Here is a 27,278-nt window from a genome sequence, read left to right as displayed (position 1 = left end):
TCACTGCTAGAAATGAAAAAAAAAAAAAATGCTTCAGACAGATTCAAAGATTGAAATATAAAAAGTACACTTTTCTCTGTGGTTACTACATCATTACACCCCTTTTATTTAATCTATTCCACCAATTGCAAAGCTTTGATTTATGATTAATAATTTTTAAGTGTCCTGATAATTATCACGACTTTGAACTTTCATTAACACTTAAACCATGGATCATTGTTAGCTATAGAGGAAACAAACCTATATTTCAAATATTCTTAATTGCAATTTTAATTAATTTTTAAAACTGATTCTCCTGTGAGGTCTGACTGTTTTGACCTGAGACTGTAGGCAAGGCAAAAATGTCAACCACAAGTTTCTTTAGTTTGCCTCTTGCATAACTGTTAATATAGTCCATCTCCATTTCCTTGCAGAGGTTTAATCCATTCAGTGAGGGTGTGTTTGCTTAAAATAGATAAGGTATCCTATAAATCCACCTAAACTAGGCTCATGTAAAGTGAATAGTTGCAGCAAACTGAAAGTCATTGTGTAAGCATGCACACCACTGTGTACCCCTCAGAGATGGGGGACCTTCGTCTTTGCTCAGAAGGCCTTTTGCCCCGTATGGCCTTTGTCACCATCTGAGAAACCAATATGGCACCAGGGTAAAAATTTAAAATAGGTATGACTGAAGCTCAGTTTTCTGAAGAGTCGAAGTTCCAGTGTTCTCTACCTATACTCTGGTGGACCACCTCTCTAGATATCCTTTGAGCATACAAATGCCTCCTTGGAGACCCCACATTTAAGGCACTAAATCACTTCTTCTCAAGAAAACAGAGCATGGGCGACTGGGAAGTTATGTATTTTGGAGGCAGTAAAGATTTGCAAAGCCCCCATGTTATAAGTGTTGACTCAATGAATTTTCTTTACATAGATGAAGGCATAATTATTGAGTACATATTTGATGTTGTTATGTTTCTTTATTAAATTGAGCCTTTTCATTTATGTATTAATATGCATTTCTTAGTCCTGTTTTGGTTTTGTATTGTTTTGTTTTTTGCCTCACTGGGGATTGAATCCAGGGACTCATGGATGCAAAGCAATCTTTTCTGAAATGTTCCTCCTTTATCTTCTTGAACTTAAAGTAATTTTAATACAGTAACCACTATCCATGCATGCTTGTTTAAATTTAAATTAATTAAAGATATATTTTAAAACTCATACCCTCCTTGTTATTACTCATCTTCCAAGAGCTCAGTAGCCACATAGGACTACCCGCTTGGATAGCACAGGGAACATTCCTGTCATCACAGTGAGTACTACTAGACAGCACTGCCTTAAGACAATGTACTATTCCATCAGATAGTAAGACAACCACACCAGTTATTTCTTGGCTGATGATTGCATAGAGAATTAAACAAATTCACAAGCACAGATAGAGACTTTTATATACCCCTCTTAGTTACTGACAGAAGCAGTAGGAAATTTAAAAAAAAAAAAAAAGTAAAGTAAAGAAAAACAAAGAAGGGAAATAAAATCAATAAGAACAGAGAATTTGAGCAACACAATTAGCCAACATAATTCACACATTTAATACACAATATCCAACAACTATACGACACACATTTTAGTACACATTGAAAATTTATCAACATAGGCTAGATGTTAATACTTAAAACAAGTCTGAAAACTTTAAACTACTGAAGTCATAGAGAGCATGTTCTAAGATCCCCAAATATTTGGAACATAAAAGACAATAACCCATGTGTCAAAAAAGAAATGAAGACTAAAGTGAAAATATAGTTTGAACTGAACAACAATGAAAACCTACCAATGAATACTTCTGCAGTACTTTTTTGTAGAAAAGTGCAGAGCTTTAAGTACATATATTTAAAAAAAGGAAAAGATGAAAATCCATGGTCTAATCTTGCATCTCAAGAAGCCAGAAAGGAAACCACACATTAAACCCAGAAAAACAGACAAAGGGAAATACTGAAAATGAAAGAAATTGGCAAAATTGAAAAAAAAGTCAACAATGCTAAAAGTTTGATTTATGTATTGAAAACAATAATTAAAATGGATTATCCCATTCCCCACTAGACTGATTTCTCTATAATGAACTTCATTGCATTTGTTGCCCAGAGTAAAGAAATTTACTGCCATTTGTGGTGGTGCACCACCTCTAATCCCAGCTACTGAGGAGGCTGAGCTCAGAGGCTCACAAGTTCAAGGACAGCTTCACCAATTTAGTGAGACCCTGTTTCAAAATAAAAATGTAAAAATGGAATCCCCAGCCCCACAAAAAAAAAAAAAAAAAAAAAAAAAAAAAAAAGGGTAGAGTGGTACAGTGAGAGAGTGCTTGTCCAGCAAGCTTGAGTCCCTGGGTTCAATATCTAGTACCACTGCTACACCCAGTACTCCCCAATGCACACAGGAAAGAAGTTTACTTTGAAATTGTAATTTGCTAATCTTAGAGCCAAGCCCATTCCCTTTGTATTATACCCAAATTTTTAAAGTCTGCTTTTCATCAGCTTAATTGGATTACAATGATAAAAACGATAATTAGGTAACAGAAGTGCTGAGTTGGGGAGGAGAAGAATATTGAAGGAAAGTAAAATTGTGAATATGTGGTACTCAGGGGATATGACATTTAAAATGAGTCTGAGGTCTTCAATGGATAGTGTGCAAAAGAAAGAACATTTTAATCATGATTTTTTTTTTTAATAAATGAAAAAAGAACTTCCCTTTTATTTTGCCTTTCAGGAAGGTAGGAAGATGTGACCATGAGGTCATTTTTGCATAATGGGAACCAATTAGTAACTACAGTACCGTGCCAAGTCTCCTTAGGGGGAAGGCATTGATGTTGAAGACACATCAGGGGCTCTGTAATTCCATCATCAAGAAATGAGCAAAACTGATAGCACACAAAGGAATCACTCCTATAATTTGAATTTTACTAGCATTAGACTGATAAAATCTCCTGCCCAGTGATTCTCAAACGTTAGTATACAGGCAAATTATCTGGGGGTCATGTCAAAATGCAGATTCTGAATCAGTAGGTCTGGGTGGGCTTTATATCAAGTCCACTGCTCTAGTCTGATTTTATTACTAGCTCTCTGGAGATGCCACCACTGCTACTGGTCTATGGACCCCACTCTGAGTAGAAGGATTCTAACTCCAGAGCGCAAACTAGCAGCCGGAATACCACGTAGTCAGTAACTGTTTCACCTGGTTTGTATCCTGTTGATAAGAGTGTGAAATTAGTTGCTAATATTTACAAGGTGTGAAATTTCACATAAGAATCTGAAACTTCTCCCGAAAACTGGGAAGATCTTGCTAGACATACATAGCATGCCTGATCCATACATGGAACATGGGGCAGGAACAGAGTAGAAACTGTCAACTTTAGGAAGTCTACCTCTGGCCAAGCCCCACCTTCATTCCACAGTCACCTCTATTCACCTGTATTCTACCATCACCTGCTGATGATCCATCTCACTTTTACTTGACTTCTTCATCTTCTTCCACCAAGGCTCTCAACCTTAGCCAAATGCTGGAACTGAAGAGCTTTGAGAAATATCCATGCCTAGATCCCACCCCAAAGATCCTGATGCAATCAGTTTGGGGAGAAACCTGGACATTTTTCTCTGAAAAAAATTTTTTGGGGGGGCAGAAGTATTGGAAATTGAACTCAGGGGCACTCAATCACTGAGCCACATCCCCAGCCCTGTTTTTTGTATTTTATGTAGAGACAGGGTCTCACTGCATTGCTTAGCACCTCAGCTGAGGATGGCTTTGAACTCTCGATCCTCCTGCCTCAGCCTCCTGAGCCACTGGGATTACAGGCATGCCCTAGCCAAACCTGGGGATTTTTAAAGTTCTCCAGGTGATTCTTACATATAGTGAGGGTGGAAGACTTCTGCTCAAATCAACTTGGTGACCATTTTTGCAAGATTCCCAGCCTCTGTCCTCAGAAGATCAGGACTTTCTGATAGAGTAGTCCCCCTACTCAATGGCTGATCTATTTTAAGTCCCCCAATGGATGCCAGAAACTGCAGATATTACAAAATGTTGGGGACTGTGCCACGTGGGCTGCGCTGGAATGGCCCTTGGTGGCCAGCTGGAGGTTGTTTTGATCACATCAGCAGGTTGATGATGAGGAGGTTGATTAATATAAGCACACCCAGGTGATTTATCATTGGCCGTATTCAATTAAGTCCATGCACACAACACGTGCACAGGTGTTCCCGAGTGCTCTGCTCGGGCCTGCTCGTTTTGACCTTTGCCATGATTGGGCAGCTGGCTCCTCACCTGATCTCAACTGGCGGGGCTCTGTCCTCCGCCTCCTGGAGGGAATATAAGCGGGCAGTGGGCAGAAGGCAAGAAGCAGAAGCAGCTAGCAGAGGAAGCAGCAGCAAGCAGGAGGCAGCAGGCAGATGGCAGATGGCAGATTGCAGAGTGGAGAACTGAGAACACACCTCCAGGTTGCAAATCACAGATCACAGTATGCAGGACGCATCTCTAAGAAGCACCTCAGATAAACAGCACCTTTAGCATGCACCTCTAGTATGCACCTTTAATTCACAGGATGCAGGACACACCTCTAAGAAGAAGCAACAGAACTCTAAGAAGAAACAGATCTCTGACAAGCATAGAAGCCTGTTTTTCTCTAAAACTTCCTCTATAAGCAAAGTCTATCTTCCTCTCAAAGCCTTTCTTCCTCTAAAATCAAGCAAGCCTATCTTCCTCTACAAGCTAGAGAATAAGCAAGCAAGCAAGGAAGCAGCTCAGGAATAGAAGTAGTTTATTTCCAGTCCACCTCCGATAAATACCTGTGCAATTGTTGCTGCAGGCGGTAACAAATATCCGCAGGATTGTTGCTGCGGGCGGCGACAACAAAATCCTACATATATCATATTTTTCTTATTTTTTCTATTTTACAGCCTTACGATAAATTTATTACTTAAGTACAGTTAGAGATTCACAAAAAATAGGGAAAGAGAACTAATAATAATACACTACAATAAAAGTTATTTTAAACTTATGGAAATTTTATTTCTGGAATTTTCAATTCAATTTTATGTGGCTGCCATTGACCACAGATAACTAAAACTACAGAGAGTGAAACTCTGGGTCAGGGGGACTACTACATTTGCAGACAAAAGGAGCCTACAGCCTTTCCCCATCTCTTCCCATCCTCACTTTACCCTGTCCTTTTTTTGCACCATGAAGAATTTTCTGAGCATGGAAATGGACAATCCAGCACTCACTTCCAACATGGCCTAATTTCCCTTCAAACATCCACATCTAGATATCCCTTGGACTTAGACATATGCAAAATGACTGTAAGACATGCTCTCAGGAGGATTCACCTGGGGAAGAAAGGTTGTGAGAACTCAAAAAGGGGCCCCGAAGAGGGGAAGGGACTTCTTGTATGTTGGTAGGGTGTTTTCTGATTCTAACTACTTTTCCAACATCAACTAGATGTCAATTTTGATACTACCTGGAGTTAGTGCAGGCCCCAGAGCTTAAGGGTTCAGTCCCACAAAACTGCCTGCCCCCTGCTTTCATCAATTACAACAAGTCCTGGATCATTTGCTATAAATTTGGGGTTCCTTCAATGCCTCCTCAGCTCTGCTAGTTTTCTAGGATGGCTCACAAAAGTCAGAAGGCAATTTATTTGTTTATTGTGAAGGCTACAAATGTTCATCCACATGAAGAGGAACATAAGGTGTCTTTGTCTGTTTTGTGCTGCTATAACAAAATACTTGAGACTAGTTAATGTATAAAGAATAGAAATTTATTATTTTCTCACAGTTCTGGAGGCCAGGAAGCTCCGAATGAATGCACTGGCAAATTTGGTTATCCAGTGAGGGCTACATTTCCCAAAAGGGAGGGGTGCTGTGTCTTCACATGGTGGAAGATAGAAGGGCACAAGAGCTGAAAGCTGCATGAATCACCTTTTGTAAGAGTTTCAATCTCATTCATGAAGGAGAAGGCCCCATGGGCTAATCACCTCTTTTAATGCTATCCCAATGGTCATTAAGTTTTAACATTGAAATTCTGGAGGGGACACACTGACATCATAGCATGGGGCAAATTCAGAAGGAGTTCCAAATGCAGAAACTTCTGTCCTTGGTCAATCAGGGTGCACCTCCCTCTGGACACATGGATGCATATATCAACCTGGAAGCTCTCCAGATGTCACTGTTTAAGGTTTTTATAATTCACTCTTTATCTCCCCAACCAGGTCAGTAGATAGCGCTAAAAGTTTCAACTCTACTTCCTTCTCTTTCTGGTGAGCAGCCCTATCCTGGGGATATCAAGGGGCCCTACCAGGATCACCATATAAGCATAAACTTAAATGTGATTGAAAGAGATTTGTTATGAATAACAAAAGACACTCATATCATTCTGAAAATTCTATGGGTTTTAGAAGCTCCATGTCAGAAACTCAGGACAAAAAATAGAAGTATTTCTTATTATACCACACCTGAGTATCCCAGCATAAAAGAGACCATATCTCTAGATGAGCAGGAGTGACAGTCTTATGGACTAGACTACTTGCCCCATGTGGAGAGATGTGAAGGAACGAGAGCCAGAGGGAGCCATGAAGGCCAGGGGAATGGACACCTCTTGTCCATTCCTCTTGGAGGTCTGTCATGGGTCCTGAGAGTTGCATTTTGCCACCGTCTTCCAGTGATTCTGATTGAAGATCTCCCACAGGATAAACATGGAAAGACATACTCTTCACAAGAATCAGAGCTAAAGAAAATCTTCCCCTCCTCTTTTCTCTTTTCTGTCTAACAATTCTCAATACTTGTCAGAGCCTGACAGCCACATGGAATGTCAAACCAGGAATCTGTCAGGCTTTTCCAGATGGATCATGTTCTAGGAGTTTTGGAAACCAAACACAGTCTGCAAACGGTTTATCCCAGGAGAGAAGAGCTGCAGGCGCTGAGAAAACGGGAGAAGGATTTAGGCTGACTGTACTCTCTGCTTCTTAGAGGGTCTTTCTGTTAAATGCCAATGTCATCTTAGAAACATACAAAGAAGCCAAACACTCAAGTAGGCATTGCCTGTATCTGGGTGTTCTGCCCAAAAGTAAATCCTTCCTTGGCTTCAGATTTTGAGATAATGGGAGATTACATTGATTGAGTTCTTACTTCCTGCCCAAGTACTGAGCTATTTCCTCCCATCTCCAACAGTATCTGTGAGGCCAACTCCGCCATCTTCATTTTATGTAAGGAAATTGAGATAGAGAGATTGGTCACTGACCCAGCCTCGTGCAACTATTCGCTGCCAGAGTTAAGACATGAACAGGCAGCCTGGCCCTAAAACTCATATTCCCTAAACCACTACCCTCAACTACTTCTTTGAAACATAAGTGTAAGTGTGCCACAGATTTCAGTTTAGAGCTGAATGATTCCTAGCAGATATTTCCTTGATGAAAGGAGATAACACTATAAATATTAATGTTTGTCATGGCCAGAGCAGACCCCATGTAGCTTCAGGGCAAACCAAGATGCTAAAATATACCCATAGGTACATTTTCTACTTACACTTACAGAGCCAGGAAACGTGTTCAAAACTTGAATACACTTATATAAATGCCCATAGTTGTACAAGTATGAATTACGGATTACAGAAACTTGATTCCCCTTCTTTGGTCAGGAAAAAGTAAAAGACTAAACTTCCCAGGGCAGCAGATTGGAGAGTCTCACCTCGAACATCTGAAGAGACAGGAATACAAATCTCACTGCTGCTATTGTTTGAATGTTTGTGTTCTTTCAAAATTCATGAAATACTATTAAAATGTGAGATGGTTAGAAGAAGAATGGTACCCTTAGAAGAGAACTTGAGTGCAGAGACATGTTTGAGTAGCCCTAGGATGGCAGCTGGCATTGAGCCAAGAGGTGGCGCATAATTAGTGTTAACACAGTGTGATCTACTTTTGCTTAGTTAATGTCTCCTTTGTGCTAGTGGTCAACAGATGTTCCTCATTCTTTCTTGAATGGTACCGTGGCTGCTTGGTCCTCTGTGCCCTTCCACCATGGTGGACCCAGAAAGATGGTGCCATCTTAGATGCAGAGGGATGCACCTTCATCTTGAACTTCTCAGCTTCCAGAACTGTGAAGAATAAATTTCTATTATTGTCAAACTACCCACTCTGCTATGGTAGCAGGAACAGACTAAGACATCAGACTATTCCAGGATCCTCTAACAATCCTATTCCAAACAAAAGTCCTTAAGCCAGAGGTTGCAAATTGGTTTCGTGGCTGAAAAAAAACTAGCAAAAATAATTTGACTCATATGTGGTTACAGTGCTTTTTCTTATTGATTATTTATTTCTTGTTGCTTATTTATTTCTAAATTGACTCCCAACTCCAAAAATCAGATTTTTTTGTTGAAGTTGTTTTCCTTGATTTTTGAAAGTCTATAAGACTTGGCCATGCTAGGTCCATGTGCCAGTGGACTTGCAGTAATTAACTGAACCTGAGGAATGAGTCTCTTTTGACAGGCTTCTGAGCTCCAATTAGCCATGGTCACCATTGCTCATTGTTGCCTTATAGCCACACAGCACCACTGGCACCTCTGTTTTTTACCTGTTGTTTACCTATCATTTACCTGTCTTCCTTTTAGTAAACACTAGCCTCCTCTTGTTCAACATCCTTCATGATTTATGATGTGTGTATTTGCTTATATAAACCTTGCTAGAACCAGCCACTAACCTAAGAGATAGTCATTACTACAAGTATCTATAGTAGGCTGCAAAATAATCTTGAGTGGCCATCCAATCTTCACTTTCTTAGTCTTTATTCTGGATGGCAGTGGGTTGCCATATAACCTGTACCCAAAGTGCCGGAGACTGCATAGATAGGGATTCCAAGGCTACCTACATTACCTGGAATGATGGATTTGTGATCTCACTGGAAATACTGCCATGATTGATTGGCACTACCTGCCATGGTCACCATAGCTTTTGCTGTCCATCAGAAATCATCAGTCCTATGCTTCCATCTTCATTTTCTTTATTCTCTATTTTTCCTCTCCACCTCCTAATTATTCTGTCATTTCAGCTAGATTTGGGGTTATTAAATGTCATTCCTAAACTGTAGCTACTGACATTAGTGAATACGTCTTGTTAGTTCTTCCAAAATAGAGGTCAGTCATTCTTTGAACTCCTAATAGAAGGCCTTGAGGAACTGCCCATTATAAATTGTTTCTCTTCATCAACAATAAAGCAATCCTCTAGGACAGAGCCAAGGAAACCCAATTCTTTGTAACACAGTGTGAGTCTAATGTTGCCCTTGAGCTCTCGCCTGGAAATGTGAACAAGTACTTGGCCTTCTCTGTTCTGTTACCTCATTTCTGTTATCCTGGACAGACAACAAGACTCTGTCCCAGGAAGTGGTGTAGATATTTCTAGGTGCAGGACCTCAACTGGCCATATCTTATTGTTCTCAGGATGGTCAAGTGGTCCTGGGAGATTCACATTGCTCATCAACTCCTTTATCCACTGAAGCCACATCAACAGAGGGTTAGTCACACAGAACAAGTGGTGCGTGTGTGGACACTTTTTTTGGCATTGATTGGCTAAGAGTAAGAATAGTCACTTTTTTATTCTTAGATTGGAAGGTACCAGAGGTCACCACAAACCTCCACATACATTGTTTTTCTTTTTCCTCTGATTTTCTCCTCTTTGTAGTATTTATTCTTTTCTTAAAATATTCACCATCTATATTTTTTCTCCCTAATGCTACATATTATAGGTAATGGGAGCACAGTCTGACAGAATAATTATATCCAACCAGCCCTTGGATGACCTAGGTGTCATGGAAACGAGCTCTGATTTTCTCTCTACCCCTTTGTGCTGGCCAGAAGTTACACTGTGTCAGTTTACAATGGAGACAGTCTATATGTCCAATGGGGAAATGAAGGGACAGTGAGCATCATCCAACTGATGAGCAGAAATATCCCCAGTGACAGCTTTACTAAGATGATGTGAAAACACATAGGCACATTAATGTTTCTGAAAGTGACTTATCCAGAAAAAGAAACAAACAAGCATTTATCCAGGCAATAATGGGCTCATAAGGAAATAAATCTGATAGTCTACTCATGAGAATTAGCTATGTAAAATAAAGTAGTTTTTTTTTTTTTTTTTTTTTTTTTCTGTCCACAGGCAATAGCCTGGAGGAAAACTGAACACCTAAGTCATGATTGCACAGCTTGAAACTTTTTTACAAAATTTATGAAATTACCACTTACATCAAGACACAGAAATTATTAGCACCCCCAGAACCTTCTCTCTTGTTCCATTCTAAACAGTACCACCTCCATCCCAAAATAACAACCATTCTGACTTCAGTCAACAGGGTGATTTGTGTTACTGCCTTGGGGACTTATATTAATGGAGTTGTACGGTCTGTAGTCTTTTGCATTTGGTTTCATTTCCTTGTCGAATATAGTCGTCTTTGGGGTTTTTCAATGCCAGAGAGTATTTGAATGCATTACATTCTTTGTATCCATTCCACTATTGATGGACAGCTAGGTTATTTCCAGAGTTTAACTATTAGCATAAGTAGTGCTGCTAGGAACACTCATACTAGGGAGAAAAATGTAGGCACTAAGGGTAGCTGCTTCTAAATCGGAACTTCAATGCAAGCAAGGCAGAGAAAACATTTCCCTAAAAAAGATCCTCCTACTTCTGTGTGAATCTGCTAAATAATTAGACCTAGAATGGATGCTTTCTGCCCCTTCAACATTCTCCTGGCTGAGACATTTTACATGACTGCGTGGGCACTGGGCACAGCGTATTCTTGAAAGGAAAATGCTTCTCCTAAGCTCCGAACATAAATGTGTCATGAACTTAACACATTTCTATTATGTCAATGCACTATTTCGCCACTAGAGAGCAAGAGCGACTCCACAATGCTTAGCTCTGTCAGATCTATGGTCAAAATGATTAATCATGGTGAGGCAGAAGCAAGAAGCCAGAGGAAAAATAAGTGAGAGCACAGAGAGAAAAACCAACATCCATAAACTTTAACTTTTCTGGGTAAGGAGGGTGTGAAGATGTCTCACACTTTCTGACACTCTTTCTATCTTTCCTTTCTCTTTCCGGTTTTAAAAAATGCATATCACAGTTCTCACTACCACTGAGTGGGGTTGGGACTAGGTCAGACAGACAGATCTCACAGTCCATTTTTTCAGCACAGCATAAAGAATCTTGAAACTACCCAAAGCCCCAGGGGCTCTGAGCGAGCAACATGGAGTTCTGCAACTTCTTGCTTACGAGTAACATTTCTTAGGATAAAATCATGGTGTTTACTGAAATCAAGGCACTGATGCTAACAGTGACACCTCTTCTTTCTCTCCTTCTCTCCCTCTGTCCAGCCCCTCCCTATTCCCACAAACTTAACCAAGATTACAGAACGGAGTTTTTTTTTTTTTTTTTTGCAGCGGGAGGAAAAGTAAGGAAATTAATGATGAAGCCGAGTTGCCTTTAAACTATTTATAATAAATTTCTACTAGAGAAGGACAATTGGCTGACACTCCTGTTCTTCTGTCTCAGTATGACCAAATACAGTAAGAATTCAAAAGGAAAACTGAAAAGCCAGGAAGAAAACCTACAGTGGGAGCAGTCTGTTTTCACATCTCACGCTGGCGAATGACAAACTTGGGAAGGAGCCTCCTGAGTATTTCCTGTCCTCGTTATCTCCTTTTGCTGCTCTTAAGGGCTAAGAAGGCTTCACTGTTAGCCAAGACTCCTTCCTGCTGCAGCTTAATTTTCCTTGCGTAATTTTAAATACAGATCATGTCTACAGTGTAGCAATTAATGGATAGCCTAAAGACTTATTATTTCAAACTAATTGATATGTAGGAAAAGTTTAAATAACATAACAGGGAATAGGGGAAATTTTAAACGATGTGTGCACAGTGAATTTAGAATTTCTCTCTGTTGTGGAAGGTAGTGAAAACATCTGATTAATAAGGGGAGGTGACTGAAATTTAGAATTCATCTGTGAATCTTTTCCCTTCTGACATTCCATGAGCATATGGTTGCAAGGAAGAGGCAGAGAATTCAGAAATGGGGCCAGAAAAGGAAAGATAAGGCTCTCCACCGCTCACCCCCAGCCAGTTCTAGGGGGTGTCTCATCAGAGAAATGAAGGTCCAAGTGTATTTTGAGCTGTACTCTTAGGTAAGAAATAAGAAATAGGAGAACGTTACATTTCCATTGTAACTCTTAGGCCAAATCTTCCTCTTGGTGTCAGCTTGAGTGGGAAGTCTACAAAGGCCAAGTTCACCCAGCTGCAACACAACCTTTTCCAAAATCACACGGACTTCCCAGCCTGGGAGTCCCTCTGAGTTCTAGGAAATGTACTTCAATTCATCACATTACTGCCCCCCCCACATCCGATTTCTCCAGTCCCCATTCCAGCAAATTCAGTAGAAAAGTTGAGAAAACTTACCCGAAGAGAGAATTCTCTAAAAGTGGAAGAAAGCAGGGATATTTTAAGAGGGGACTAGGACCTGTGACATTAGAGTGTGAGGATAGCATTTTCAACCTTAGAACACAGCATTTTTGTAAGGAAACCATCTATCCCAAGAATCAACCACAGGGGAAAATTACCTTTAAAACATACTTTTTTTTTTTTTTTTCATACAGAATTCATGTCAAAAGTATTTCTGAATGACCTCTAGCCAAGCCACTTAAACTTCTTGGCCTTTGTTCTTTTCATATGTGAAATCTAACCCCATGTACTAGTTATTTTTCAGAACCTTTCACTTCTAATTACCTACTTTATTTGAATACGCCTACACATGGTTTTGTTTTGTTTTGTTTTGTTTGTTGTTTGAGACATTATTTATTAAGCACTCTGTATTTTCTGAAGCTCTATTATTGTGGGCTATAGCTTACTCCTGATGAACCACATATGTAATCTGTAATTTTCTAGTAGTCACACAAGAGTGAAAAGAAATAGGGGATATTCACTTTAATATATTTTAATCTTAAATATCCACTATTATCTATTTCTTTATTTTAAAAAAATTATTTGTCCTTTTTAGTTATGCATGACAATAGAATATATTTCGACATATTATACATACATGGAGTATAACTTCCCATTTTTGTGGTAGTACATGATGTGGGGTTACACTGGTCATGTATTCATATAAGAACATAGGAAAGTTATGTCCAATTCTTTCCGCTGTCTTTCCTATTCCCATTTCTCTTCCCTCCTCCTCACTCTTCCCTGTCCAATCCAGTGAACCTCCACTCCACCCTCCCCTCACTTATTGTGAGTCAGCATCTGCATATCAGAGAGAACATTCCATCTTAGTTTTTTGGGGATTGGCTTATTTCACTTAGCATGATAGTCTCCAGTTCCATTCATTTACCAGAAAATGCCATAATTTCAGTCTCTTTATGGCTAATAGTCCATTGTGTATATATACCATATCTCCTTTATCCATTCATCTGTTGAAGGGCATCTAGGTTGGTTATATAGCTTACCTATAGTGAACTGAGCTGTTACAAACATTTATTCCTACACACGTTTTAAAACTTGAAAAAATATAAAAATCATTAACTGGAAACACATGTCTCTTAGTCATTGCAAGACCATGTTTGTATATTTATAATATTTACCCATGAAATAATTATACGGTGCAAAAACTAGAATACTGGATCATCCCTCCATGCTGCTTTCTACATGTACATCATATAGATGTGTATTGCTATAACTTTTTTTGTTTTAGTTGTTTTTCACTGAGTAAAATACGAAGTTAAAAGTACATACTGAAGTGTGATAATGCATGTAAAATTATCACACTGAAGTATCATACTGTATATAATCTCCATGAATCTACATTTCCATTAAAAGTGTACTGCTAAGCCCAACAGAAATGTGTACATATATTAACTAAAAGACACATACTCAAATGTTCATAGCTGCACTGTTTATAATAGCTCTAAATTGAACCTAACCCAATGTCCATCAACTGTTATATGAATAAAAAATTAAATTGTAATCCATTTATACAACAGAATCCTGTATATCAATGACAGTAAAAAGAATCCCTTGTCACTCAGCAAAATGGATGATTTTTACAAATGAAATACTGAGTGAAAGGATTCAGACACAAAAAGTATACAAAACTGTTATTCTATTTATATGAAGTTAATAGCTATCTTGTGGGGGGATGGGTGGCTGGTGATCAGAAGGTGGTAAGAGGAACACTTCTAGAGTCCTGGTTACATTTCTTTCTTATCTGGGTGTGGATAAAATGGATGCATTTACTTTGTGAGAAAGAATCATAAATCCATAAATTTATTGTGTTAGTTAGCTGTTATATAAGAAAAACCACCTCAAAACTCAGTGGCTTAAAACAAGAAGTACTCATTATTATTTACAGGTTGGTGATGTGGTAACTTCATCTTAGAAGTTGACAGAATGTCAATTCTGTTCCCTGAGTATATTACGGGTTCTTTATCCATTGTTCCATCAATGGGCATTTTAGTGATTTCCACTTTATTGCTGTTATGAGGTGGGCTATGAACACGCCCACACATACTTCCTAGTGTGCACTCTCCATGTGAGATTTCTTCTTGATTGTATACCAATGTGAAGAATTGCTGTGTCAGGAGGAATATGACTGTTCAGTTTTGCAAAATGATGCTGAATTTTCTTTTAATAAAGTAACTATTGCCCTTGACACTTCCTTCAGCAGTGTGTGGGGACTTTCCTGATCTGGACATTGTCTCTGGTTGATACTGAAGTCAGACTTCCTAATGTTTCCCACAAAGACAGACGTAAAATGGCATCTGACTGTGGTCTCCATTCGGCTTTTCCTAATCAGTGAAGACAACCAGCATGTCTTCTTTTCTGTTTATTGTCATTTTGTTTTGGGTCACATATGTTCCTTCTTAAGTAAAATGCTTGTTTATATCTTTTACTCATTTTAACAAATTGGGTGGTCTTGTCTTCTTGCTTCTTAGCAATTCTATATGTATCGCCTTACTATTCCTTTCTCAGATACGTTTGTGGTGAACATCTTTGCCCAGTTTAAAACTTGCTTCTCAATCTATTGAAGATATCATTTGAATAACAGATTTCTTAATTTTAACTATTTGACTTCCATTGAAATTTTCATTGTTAGCTTTACTTGAAGCTTCTTTAAGCCACCCTTAATGACTTCATCATCTGAAATATATTTATTTATATTATTTTCTGAAGTATCAAATTTTTTGTTTTGTTTTGTTTTGGTTTGTGTTTGGTAAAGGGAATTGAAATCAAGAGCACTCAACCACTGAGTCACATCCTCAGCCCTTTTGTGTATTTTATTTTGAGACAGGGTCTCACCGAGTTGCTTAGTACCTCACTGTTGCTGGGGCTGGCTGTGAACTTGCAATCTTCCTGCCTCATTCTCCTGAGCCACTGGGATTATAGGTGTGAGCCATTGCACCTGGCAAAGTTTTGACTTTCAAATTTTTTATGTAACTGGAGATTGTCTTGTGCGTAATATATGGAAGGGAACTAATTTCATATATAGCCATAAGATTATCTCCTTTTTGAACATTATCTATTAAATAATTTGTGTTTTTCACACTGACCAGCCATGGCACCATGGTCAGAGATCAAAGTTGCACCAACGCATGGGCCAGTTTCCAGGCTCCTAGTTCTAACCCATTGGTTAACTTGTCTGTCTTTGTACCTACAGGGATCTCTTGAATATTATAACTCTACAATGCAACTGTATGTGGCAAAATGTCCCTCCCTATTCTTCTTGAGAAATGTCTTGGCTATTGTGTTGATCAACTTACAGTTACTGTAACAAATACCTGAGATAATCAAGTTAAGGCTTGCTGGAGCTCATACTTTTGGGAGTTTTAGCCCATGACCTATTGACCTCGTTGCTTTGGGTCTGTGTTGACCCAATACATCAGGCAGGAATGCCTAGCAGAGGAGGCTCATTCATCTCATGGCAGTTGTTTAAGAAAGAAGAGAAAAAGGAAGGGACAGGGTCCAATTATGATGTAAGACTTTCAAGAGTATTCGCTCCCACTAGATTGTGCCTCTTAAAGTTTCCAGCACCTTCCCAATAAAACTAAACTGGGAACCAAGACTCGAACACATGGCCCTTTGTGAAACACTCAAGATCCAAACCATAGCAACCAAGAAACTCTTTATTCTTCCTTAGAAATTTTAAATGTTTTTATTCCCCTGTAAGAAGAGTTTTAAGCCCTAAGTACCCAGCTTGCTTACATCAAATTTCTTTTTAAATAACCCTAAGCTATTACTTTCATTTTTTTTTTTCTATTTTGAACTGTTTTTTGAAACTTTGTGTAAACTCGGCTTACCCATACCTGTAATTTCATTTCTGAAACATACACACATACACACCCTCCGGCTCCTCTTTGTTCTGCTTATGTGCTTTATGTTTGCAAGAATAAGGTAATGTCTGAGATTATCAGCTGGGCAGGATAACAGGCCAAAATGCTTCCACCTGGGTGGTGGTGCGGGTGTGGTGCTGCACACCTGTCACCCAGAGACTCAGGAGACTGAGGCAGGAGGATCACAAATTTGAAACCAACCTTGGCAACCTATCGAGACCTAAGGGCTGGGGATATAACTCAGCCGTATAGCATCCCTGGGTTCAATCCCTAGTACCAAACAATGAAAATAAAAAGAACTCCTCATGATAGTGTCCTGCTACTTGTTTTCTCTTCCCTCTTCCCTAAAAGTTTCTACTTTGAAAGTAGGGGCTGATTCCTAAGTGGTTCATTCACTTAAAAGGCCCAGCACTGAGAAACAGTGAACCTGTTATTGATTGGATCACTATCTTTAATTCATCTCAATGAAGTATCAAATCCAGAACATTCTTATAAATAACATCTGCTGGCCAATAGAAAATAGTTGAAACTACTACAGCCTAAAATTTTTCAGCTTACGGCTTCATATCCATATTAAGAAAATTCATAACAATTATCTTTAAACTCATGCATCCAAAATTTACAAAGGGATCTTGTTAAAATGCAAGTTCTATTCAGCACTGTTGGGTGGGGCTGAGGTGCCCACGCTGGCCCCAGGACCACATGGGGAATAACAGCAAGGCTTTACAAACCTCACCTTTGGTGCACAGCTGAATTAAAAGATTCCCTCCTTCTAAAGATAGTATTCTGGTTCTCTTTCAAAATGTTTTAAATTTTATTTTACCTCAGTCTTTTACTAATTCAGAAAATCTGGTTTGTTGTTGTTTATTTCTCTCAGCCAATTTAAAAATCATTTTCTAATGCTGTGTGGTTATTAAGGTATTTACTGTTGAAGTTTCTTTCCCATTGTAAACTCTAAGTTAGAGCCTAGTAGACCTAGCTAATTCTCTTCAAAGGTGATGGGTAATTGAACTGAATAAACACTACTAGAATGTGTTAAGTCCTGAAAAACACAGTGGGAACAGGAGAGGGAAGGGAAAAAAGACATACAGTAATATCATTTTCTACACTCTTCCTGCCATGATAATATATATCAATTTGTTTTTATTCTTCTTTTATTGTGTAGGGAAACTTCCACCAATTTTCCATTCTAGTGAGTCACTGAAGAAATACAAATAGTTTGCGTTTCTTGCTAAAGCCTGTTAAGAGAGATTATTATACATGATCGGAAACTGTGAAGTCAGAAGAACTGAGTCTATATTCTGACTTCATCATTTACCAACTGTGTTGCTTAACCATAAGATGCTGTTAGTACTTACTGGCAGAGAATGATGTGAGAATTTAAACAAGTAATTCAGGCAGATAATCCATGCCAGTCTTTAACTAGTGCCCAGCATATAGTAAATGCTTAATAAATATTCATAGTAGTAGTGATGGTCATTTGATAAGTATTACACAATACCCCCTAAAGGTTTAGAGGAAGAAAACTTTTGTTCTTGAGACACTGATAATTAGTTCCTTTAATTCATCTAACTGCAGGCTTTGGCTTTGTGGATGAACTCAGAGGGAAGTCTCACTAGTGATTTGTACTGCCAGATCATAATTCTTACTGTGTTCATCACCGATTTGACATTTAATTTTGTATTGATTAACTCATCTTATTATTTCACTTTATTTTGGCTCAGCAACTAATATTTTAAGTGTCTAATCTTTAAGCAACAGCAGTTTTATGTTATTTAGGATTCCCTTCACCAAATACCAGTGAGCCATTCATTTACATTAGTAGGTGTTCAATAAATATTTATTAGTCATTTCAATGATTGATTGAAATAATCTGTACAACTCCGCAGGGACTCAACTGAATCAGGAGTGGGATCTTGAGGCTTATTCCTCTTTTAGAAATTAGTCTGTTGTCAGTGAACTTGTTTCTGGAATATCATGTCCCTGATGTCTGAAGAGGAGTTACATGAAAAAATGAATATGCTGATAGAACAACCATTCATTACTTTTCAAATGAGTTTTAATTTAAACCAAAGTCATTCCAATTTTTAACTTTCACTCATTGTTTTGACCTCATGACAGACACAAGTTTCTCAGAAATATTGGTGTCATTGTTATGTCCATGCTTGATCTGACAGATAAGTACTGCAATTTTATTTTGTTGCATGTTTTCTGAAGCAGTTGGCTATGGTTTACTAAATGAACACAAATGCATGTTTTAAGGGCATAAAAGAATAAGATGAATATAAATTTACAGGCTACTAAAGGAGAAAGAAAACCAAATCAACATTTCTCCTTCTGATTATATTTTAATTCAAAAGGCTATATTTTAAATCAAGTTATATGTCTTGATTAGTGGCATTTTTACTTAAAAAATGTTGATGGTATTTGGACTGATTGACATTTTGATTGGCATTAGGAAATACAGACATACTTGTATAAAGCAAACAAGTTTAACATGTGCATTTGCACTGTTGGCAAGATCAAGAAGCAGGAAATATTGGTAAAGAATCATACACTTATAATGTTTGTTTGAGACAGAAGTAAAGGCTGATTTATTCATTGCCAAAGTGGGTCATTGTCTTTGAGACAAAATATTTGGTTAAAAGGCAGGGTGAAAAGGAAAAATGCCAATGAATTTTTGTTAGAAAAATTTGTTGGAAAAATATTGAAAATACACATTGTGACAACTGGATATATTCAATACTTATTTTAATGCTAAATACTTTTCCTTTAGCTGAGCACAGAGATCACACCTTTAATCCCAGCAACTCAGGAGGTTGAGATAGGAGGATCACAAGTTCCAGGCTAATTACAGTAACTTAGCATGATCCTGTCTCAAAATAAAAAATAAAAATGGCTGGGATATAGTTCAGTGGTAAAGTGCCCCTGAGTTCAGTGGTAAAGTGCCCCTGAGTTCAATTTCCAGTAACACATACACACACACACACACACACACACACACACACACACACACACACACACAAAAAGAAAGAAAGAAAGAAAAGAAAAGAAAAAGAAAAACTTTTCCATTAAAATATATTGTATCTGTGGTATAATTACTTGAATATTATTTTAGTGAAAAAACTATTTTCTTAAAGATACCATTATATATCTGCTATTGAATACAGTGCAATAACATATTTCCTCTTGTAGGACACATTGGTTTTCTTTTGCTGAGATAAAGTACTTTTGAATATACTCACATGTCATGCATGATTTATTTATTTAAATGCTCAGCATAATTTTTCTTGACAGCCTTTTCTTACACTTGAAATGTTATATAACAAAAACACCAGGACCAACTGGCATTGTAGTTTTTTCAACTATTCCACATATTGCTAGATGAAGAGGAAAATGGATGAGCATTATCGCTATGCTGGGCATATTTCAGTCACAGCCTGTCTTCTCCTGTATGTCAATTTCTCTTCTCCATAAGAAGAAATTTCACAGCATTTAGACTTTAGTTGTGCTATATGTGATCACTGAGGTTAAGGTCTATGTATAAAGTAGAGGCCAAAATATCCAAATTCAAATTTACTTGGATTGCTGCTTGAATTTTATTTCTTCAAGACAAGTTAGATCTGTGTAAATGCAAAAATCATTTTTTCAAAATAAATATAGTCACTGGACAATTCATGAAAAGTTCTCCTTTCATGTAGTTCATAAGAAAGTCAAATAATATCAACATAAATCAGGGGCCACGGCACACCAATCCAAAAATGATAAGGAAATCCTTCCATTTTTCCTCAAGAGGTGCCAGTCAATAAAATGCAAGCTAAATACTTAATATCTTCATTTGGGTTTCCCCAGGAATAGATGATTGGAGTTCATTTCACATTTCTGAGCAGAGATCCCAGGAAACCAGTAGGGGAACAGAGAGGTACAAGAAAGGGAAAGTAATCAGTGGAAGGAGTAGTTCTTGATGAGCAAATTACAGCTATGGGTGATGGGTGATCAGTCCCTCTAGGGAACTCTTGGAGACGATGTAGAATATGAACCTTAGAAAATTCCTCACAAAGGGCAAGGTGGCTGTGGTATATATACACCAACTGCTGGGTGCCACTTTTAGCCAGTTATGTGCTCCACCAAAGAAAGCCGATCATTGGAATGATGACAACCTGCATTACAGTGGTTAGGCCAAAGGGTTATAAACTGAGTGTTGAGACTCAAAGCTATAGTGAGCTTCAGAATTGAGTGAAAAAACCCTCAAGATTATGTTACCAGCTCAATCATACAAATTACAGGAGTGGTAAACCCAATACCTTATATCTCTTAATAACCAAGTATGTTTGGGTAGAGCAAATAATTTCCAAATTGAATACTGCTTTTTTGGGGGCGGGGAGAAGACTTAATCATTAAATATGTGAATGAGTCTCAATTCATGTAAATGAGAATCACCTGCAAGTGTTTGTCGAGCCATAAATCAGTAGCTCTCAAACTCTGGGATCATCCAAATTAACTAGAGAATTTTTTTATATCAACACATGAGTTTATTCACAGCTGAAGTTCATAAAGACTGAAGTTCTATGCAACAAATATGACTGACCTAGATTAGGGGATCAGGGATGCTTCTCTGAGAAGCTGATGCTTGAGATAAAGTAAAGGAAGGAGTTAAATAGGTGTAGACCAAAGTTCTAAAATTCCTTCCTGTTTGAAGCTCTCGCTCAGTGTGTGGCACAGAAGAGGTGCTCAATAAATACTTGCTGAATGAATCAGGAAAGGTGGGGAAAATACCTAAGAAAAACTCCGTGTAGACCTTGTCTTAGAGGATGACTAATGGAGCTATGCACATAGTGTGAATTTAAAACCTCAGTTTCCAGAATGTATCAGAAGATATGATAAACAGTCTATGTTCAAATGGATGATGATGGTTGCAGGTGTATGAGTATCAGTATCTCAGGAAACTTAGCAAAAGATTGTTTTTACTTAAAATGAAACACAAAGGAGAAAATTATTTGAAAGCTAAATGTAAAACATGATTAATTCAAATTATCAACATTACTATATGAACGCCAGAGGATACTAAAGCTAAAGTTTTCCATTTGTCCATTGGGTTTAATAAGACACAAATAACTGAGTCCCCACCCTTTGAACTTCTGGTTTAGTAAAGTTTAGGGTGGGCCTGGGAAGAAGTTGCATCTACTAAGACAGGTGATGCTGAAGTTCCTGTTCTGGGAATCACAAGGTGAGCATCTCTGCTCTGTAAAACATCACACACTGGGTTTGCCCTACCCTGATGGTTTCTGTGTTTTTTCCATTGCTGTATTACCAAAAGAAGTAATAGTTACAGAGGCCTTAACAGATTATTTGCCTAAAATGTTAAGACATGCATTTTTCAATCCACTTCTTCCTGAAAGAGTTTAGCAACACCAGCTTTTCCACCTCTGAAGAAATCAGATGATTCCATGTTAGACTCTTCTAGCCACAGTTGAAAAATCTATCATTGTTATCATTTTTTATTAACATGTTGAAAGATGGTGATTCACAGTAAGGACTCATACATTAGTATTAGCTTGGTAGGTTTCTTTGAGTGATAGTTTATATAGCACTATGGAAAGCTATGCATAGAATGACTTTAAATTGTTGATTGGTTATTAATTGCTGCTAGAACGTGGAATATTTTCAACTTCTAGGGAGCCTTATTCTCCTAGGCATACAATTAGACAAAATATGCAATTTGTTTAAAAAATTAAGAATTCTTACTATTTCTCCCATAGATATTTTATAATGTAATTGAATATGCTACACAAAGAAGGAAGCGATATGATAGGTATTTTATGCAGTTAAGTGTCTGTCATGTAGACAGATGTACAAAAGGTCTGTCATTTATTGATGTCCAGCACTTCTGGTCTTGGGTTAATTCCATCCTGTGATACTAAGGAGAAGTGATGGTTCCCTCTTTTGTGCTACCGTTGTACATTGGCATAATTTCATCATGGTACTTATGTCAACACATCCCATTACTGCTTTACCATTTATGTCCTCCCACCAGTCTGTGCACTCTTTAAAACAAGGACTGTGTCTCATTCATCTGTTCATACCTACCATGTATCACAATGCCAGATTCATGGAAGCACACCTAATAAATTTTGGATGAACAAATGAATAAAACAGTGAGTGTGTGAAGGGGTAAAAGCAAAGAAAAAGTAAATAAATACAAGTGGAGGATGAATTATGATTCAGTAGCATTTGTCATCCCATTCAATATTCTGAGAATTAGGCTATATTCTATGATTTGAGGTTAGTATGACTTTCCAGTTGACACAATCAACTGAGAACTTGACAGAGTTCATAGACCCTAGTAGATTTTCATGTCACAGTATGATAAGATGAAATTTTCCTTAAACCATTTACCCCGGCATTAATAAGGATGCCTATGATTCATTAGAAAGGCCTTTAATCCCCTAAGTTTTTGAAGCTGCCCCAGGATTATACATGCCAATATCTGATAAGAAGGTAGAAGCAAGAAGTAGGATTTATCTTCCTAGCTTTGCCTTGTCACCCAAGCAGAAGAAAAAGAAATAATGCTTTAAAACTGATTTACAATAGTACTGAATTGAAACCACCCATTCCGTTCTTACAAAAGTAATTTCATATAGTCATACACTGTAGGATTGTATATTTAATCCATGATAACAATGGAAGAAAAAGAAGTTTTATTTCATTCCCATAATTTTCTTGTAGAAGAACAAAGAGATAGAGATTGATGTAAAGTAATAATGCCCCTGGGTTTCATAACACTAGCTCTTTCTGTCTTACAGCCAAAAAGGAGCTGTAAGTACTCAAGATTTATAGTTAGGATTATTCTCTAATTCTGTTTTAGGTTTAGAATACCAAAAGTCTTCCAGCAACTTTAAGAGGTCATCATTATGGTATAAAAATTTGGTTAATAATCATGAATCAGAGAAATACTCATAATATCTAGATGAGATTCATTATTCCCCTAACCTCAATATAAATCATCCAACATAAATTATATATATGAGAATGTATTAGTTAGCATCCCACTAATTTCTATGATGAATAGCACATCACAATGTCAGTGGCTTCATATAGGAAAATTTTTCTTCTCATATAACAATCCAACATGGATGTTCCTGGTTGGTGGACAGCTTATTTCTACATGATGATTCAGAGAAACCAGTTTTATTTCATAATGTGGTACAATCATTCCCTAGGATCTTGCTGGAAAAGATATTGAGACAGTACAGAGTCTCCCATGTGCTCTTAAAACACCCTATTCTAATATTTCATTGGCATGAACCAGTCAGCCACCACTGGATATAAACACAGTGGGAAGAGCTTATAAACACTGTCCCTGGCTAGGAACCTGCTAGCCAGGTGAAGTAGACACCATGGAATGTTGACTGTTTATTTTGAAGATAATTAGCTATTTTTTGTAATGTGGAATAAGATAATGGAATTTGAATCTTCTAAATGTAGAATTACTCTAAATTGATGCCCTTTTTCATATAAGACCCTAAGGAAAAGTCAACAAAGTTTATATTATATTATACCTATTTATATTCCAAATAACCTCTATAGACCTCTTAAAGAAATGGATCCATCAACAGAAGGATCTGTGCTAGAAAACTTTAGAAAAGAGTATTTCTGACAAAACAACTTGTTTTATCAGATTTCCCATTCCAAACCTGGTGAGTTTAGCACAGTTACATCAACATCCTCATCTGATAAATGAGGGATTGGGAAAAGAGGGAGATGTCTCAAATTATTCAGCCAAGTGCTGTTTTTTTTGTTTTTTTGTTTTTTTTGTTTTTTTTTTAGAATAGGATCAAAGGCTTATCTAGGGACAAGGAAAGTATACACCTCCTCCCACAGACAGTTACCTTGACAAAGACTCAGGACATCACAAGTGGTTTTGTCTCCACTTATGCAATAAAGAAGAAAATAGAGGCCTGTCCCTGCATGGAGAGGCCTCAGGGGACTCGATGGTAAGTATCGTTAAAGTCCAAAGAAAAAGGCATGAACATATTATTCAGATACTCCATAAGTAGCACATTGACCTTTATGATGTTGTATAAATTTTTAATCTAGATGCCAATACTGACAAATCAGAAGATTTAACATGAAATCCAGATTTTCGACTTCTTTTGAAAAAATCAGATGTGACCCTTGGGCATACACTGCCATGCACCTATAGTAGCTGGCAAGTTTGGGGGACTGCTATTTGTAACCAAGTCACATCTTTTGCTTTTACAACAGTTCCCACTCAACCTCTGTCACTCATATATCTTCCTACCTGACTCTTTCAGTTTGCTGAGAAATCCCATCAGTTTTCAACTTCATATTGGATGGAAAATTCAGGCCTCCTGACAATCAGGCTTCTCAAAACACCTGTGAGACCAGGAATGTCTAACTTCCCTTCATATAGAGTTGTAAATGGCCAACTTAAAACCACAGTAATTTAAGTAGGAGCCATAAACATCATGTTTAGAAGGAGTGGTTACATAATTGGAACATACTCCCTAAGCATCAAAATCAATTATCCTGATAAAACCATAGGACAGCTTACCACTCTTGAAATATACATTTATAAGAGGAAAAAGTAAAACCAAAACTAATTTTAGGTGATCAGGAGCAGGGTGTTCTCCGGGACTGAGTGGAGTTCATTCTAGGACATATGACAAAGCCAAGTTTCTTTTTTTTTTTTTAATACAATGCACAGGCTTTGAGTCAAGAGAGAGTGGTTGTAGCTAGGGCTCAAATTGCTAGGTCTTAAAAGAAATTAACATCAAGTTGTGCACAGAAGACTCTGATCTGCACTGAGGGTGGGACCTCCATGTGCAAAAACCTTTGGAGACCCAAGACTTCCCGTGGAGGCTGTTTGGAACTCCAAGTTCTCTGAGTTGGTTGCATGCACCATCTGTGCTATTGACATTTGCTTCTACTGTGACTCAGTATAAGAATTTATAATGTAAGTTCAATTCTTCCCTGTTGGTAGCATCCCACTTGATTGAAAAGAAATACATGCTGCATCTAAAAATAATTAGCCTTTGAACTGTCTTTTATTTCAATTTACTTGAGGCTTCTTATTGATTGTTTTAGGGTTTATGTGGTGAAGAGAATGGGATTTGTCTGGTGTTGTCTGTCTTAGTTTCTCTCTAGCGGGCATAAATCACCCTTTGTTGTCATACCCTTCCTCCTAATAGTTTGTGTAATTAAGAAGCCACAAACTAGTGACTTGCAGACTCAGTAGAGCCTTTTCTTTGACTCTTAGTATATGCTAAAATTTCTGAACTTGAGTGCTTTAAATAAGAAATGCGATTAGTTGACCACAGATCCTGCTACTTCTCTTTCACCTCACTAAATCTAATTCACAGATTCCTATTGTTTCTTGAGCTCCATAGAAATTTGTGTTCAGAGATTCTGAAGTAATGTACATGTATTAAGTTGTCAAATGCATGGAAAGTACTAAGAATAGTACCTGTCTGTAATTATTACTGTCATTATATTACCACCTTTATTTTTATGGTTCTGTTTTCATATTTACTAGTAATGTGTACTAGATTGCTTATAGACTAAGTAATTTTCCTCTTTTTTTTTAAACTGTGACTTTCCTTATTCCATTTTTCCATTTGCTTGTTTTTTCTTATAGTATTTGACTCTTTACAGAAATAGTCTAATTAAATTAGACTACACTTAATGGCAAACAGAAAAACAACCAGCTGACCAAATAAACATGCCCTGAACTGAAGAATTACATGGGGGAAGTGGAAAACCAGTAGCTTCCCAGCAAGACAAACACAAATAGAAAATCCCAGTGAAGGTTTAGAAATAGAATGGGCTAATTGCAACTGATTGAGAGTATTTTTTTCCACAAAATCATACTTTATTATTAAAAGAACAGGATAACAATAGACTTTGTACCATAGAATCTCTCCTCAACATCACTTTTTTTTTATTATTCCATACAATTGATGTAGTTTTATTTTACAAATAAAAAATTTGAAAAAACTAAAACACCGCAAGCAAAGCTAAAAGACAAACTGGGAAAAAATATTTACATCTCACATTATGAGCAAAGGATTCCGTACCACTATCCCCCACCCCTGGCAAACAAACAAACAAACAAACAAAAAGACAACAACAGAAAGAACCTCTAGATAATGCTAAAAAGGTAAACCACCTGGTAGAAAAGTGAAACAGAGTTCCCAGAACAGGAAACACAACTGGCCCTTCAACAAATGAAGAAAGTCTTTGCCTCACTCCTGGTAAGATAAAGGCAGGTTTTTGAAACATAGACAGACTCTCTCTAAAGATCCCTTGAAAATCTAGGCCAAACCTTTTTCACTTCTCAACATCACTTTTTAGTAAGAGACACTTCTCTTAGTTGGGCACGGTGGCATATACTTGTCAACCCAGCAACCAGGGAGGCTGAGGCAGGAGAATTGCAAGCTTGAGGCCAGCCTCAATAACTTAGCAAGGCTCTAAGCAACTTAGTGATACCCTGTATCAAAATTAAAAACATGAAAAAGACTGGGGATATAGTTTAGCATCCCTGAATTTGAGCCCTTGTACCAAAAGAAATAAAAGAAAAAGAAAAATTGCTTTTCACTTTTCGAATATTTTGTGAAAGCAACTTTGAAGTCATAGACATGCAAGGAAAATAGATTGGAATTATTTGTTATTCTTTCCTCAACACACATAATATCAAGTTACTGAGATCCTCATACATCCTGCGTTTACAAAGTGAGGAGTCAACTTGGAATGGTGGAGATAAAATCCTGGATTAGGAGACAAGAGTTTGGGGTTCAGACGTTGATTCTCCTTAAGACACTTGAGTGGTAGTCTTCCATTACCTCACTTCACAAATGATGAGATTTGTTGAATAAT

The 27,278-nt window shown here is 37.6% G+C and overlaps 1 protein-coding gene and 1 long non-coding RNA gene across 4 annotated transcripts in view; one reads left to right on the top strand and one right to left on the bottom strand.

The window, feature by feature from the left end:
* Nucleotides 1–27,278, bottom strand: part of LOC306655128 — a 554,397-nt gene that overhangs the window by 444,298 nt on the left and 82,821 nt on the right. The window lies entirely within an intron of this gene.
* Nucleotides 1–27,278, top strand: part of PLCB1 (phospholipase C beta 1) — a 722,251-nt gene that overhangs the window by 674,928 nt on the left and 20,045 nt on the right. The window contains exon 32 of one of the 3 annotated variants that reach the window (XM_079129397.1): nt 24,210–24,376. The exons of the other annotated variants lie outside the window; for them this stretch is intronic. Within the exon in view, the coding sequence (XP_078985523.1) occupies nt 24,210–24,376 (167 nt within the window). The remainder of the gene's footprint in view (nt 1–24,209; nt 24,377–27,278) is intronic. 3 annotated transcript variants of the gene reach the window in all.

This window comes from Sciurus vulgaris, assembly GCF_902686455.1.
Source record: "Sciurus vulgaris genome assembly, chromosome: 2".
NCBI lineage: Eukaryota > Metazoa > Chordata > Mammalia > Rodentia > Sciuridae > Sciurus > Sciurus vulgaris.
The sequence above is the reverse complement of the archived record's forward strand: the minus strand, read 5'-3'. Positions and strand labels throughout refer to the sequence as shown.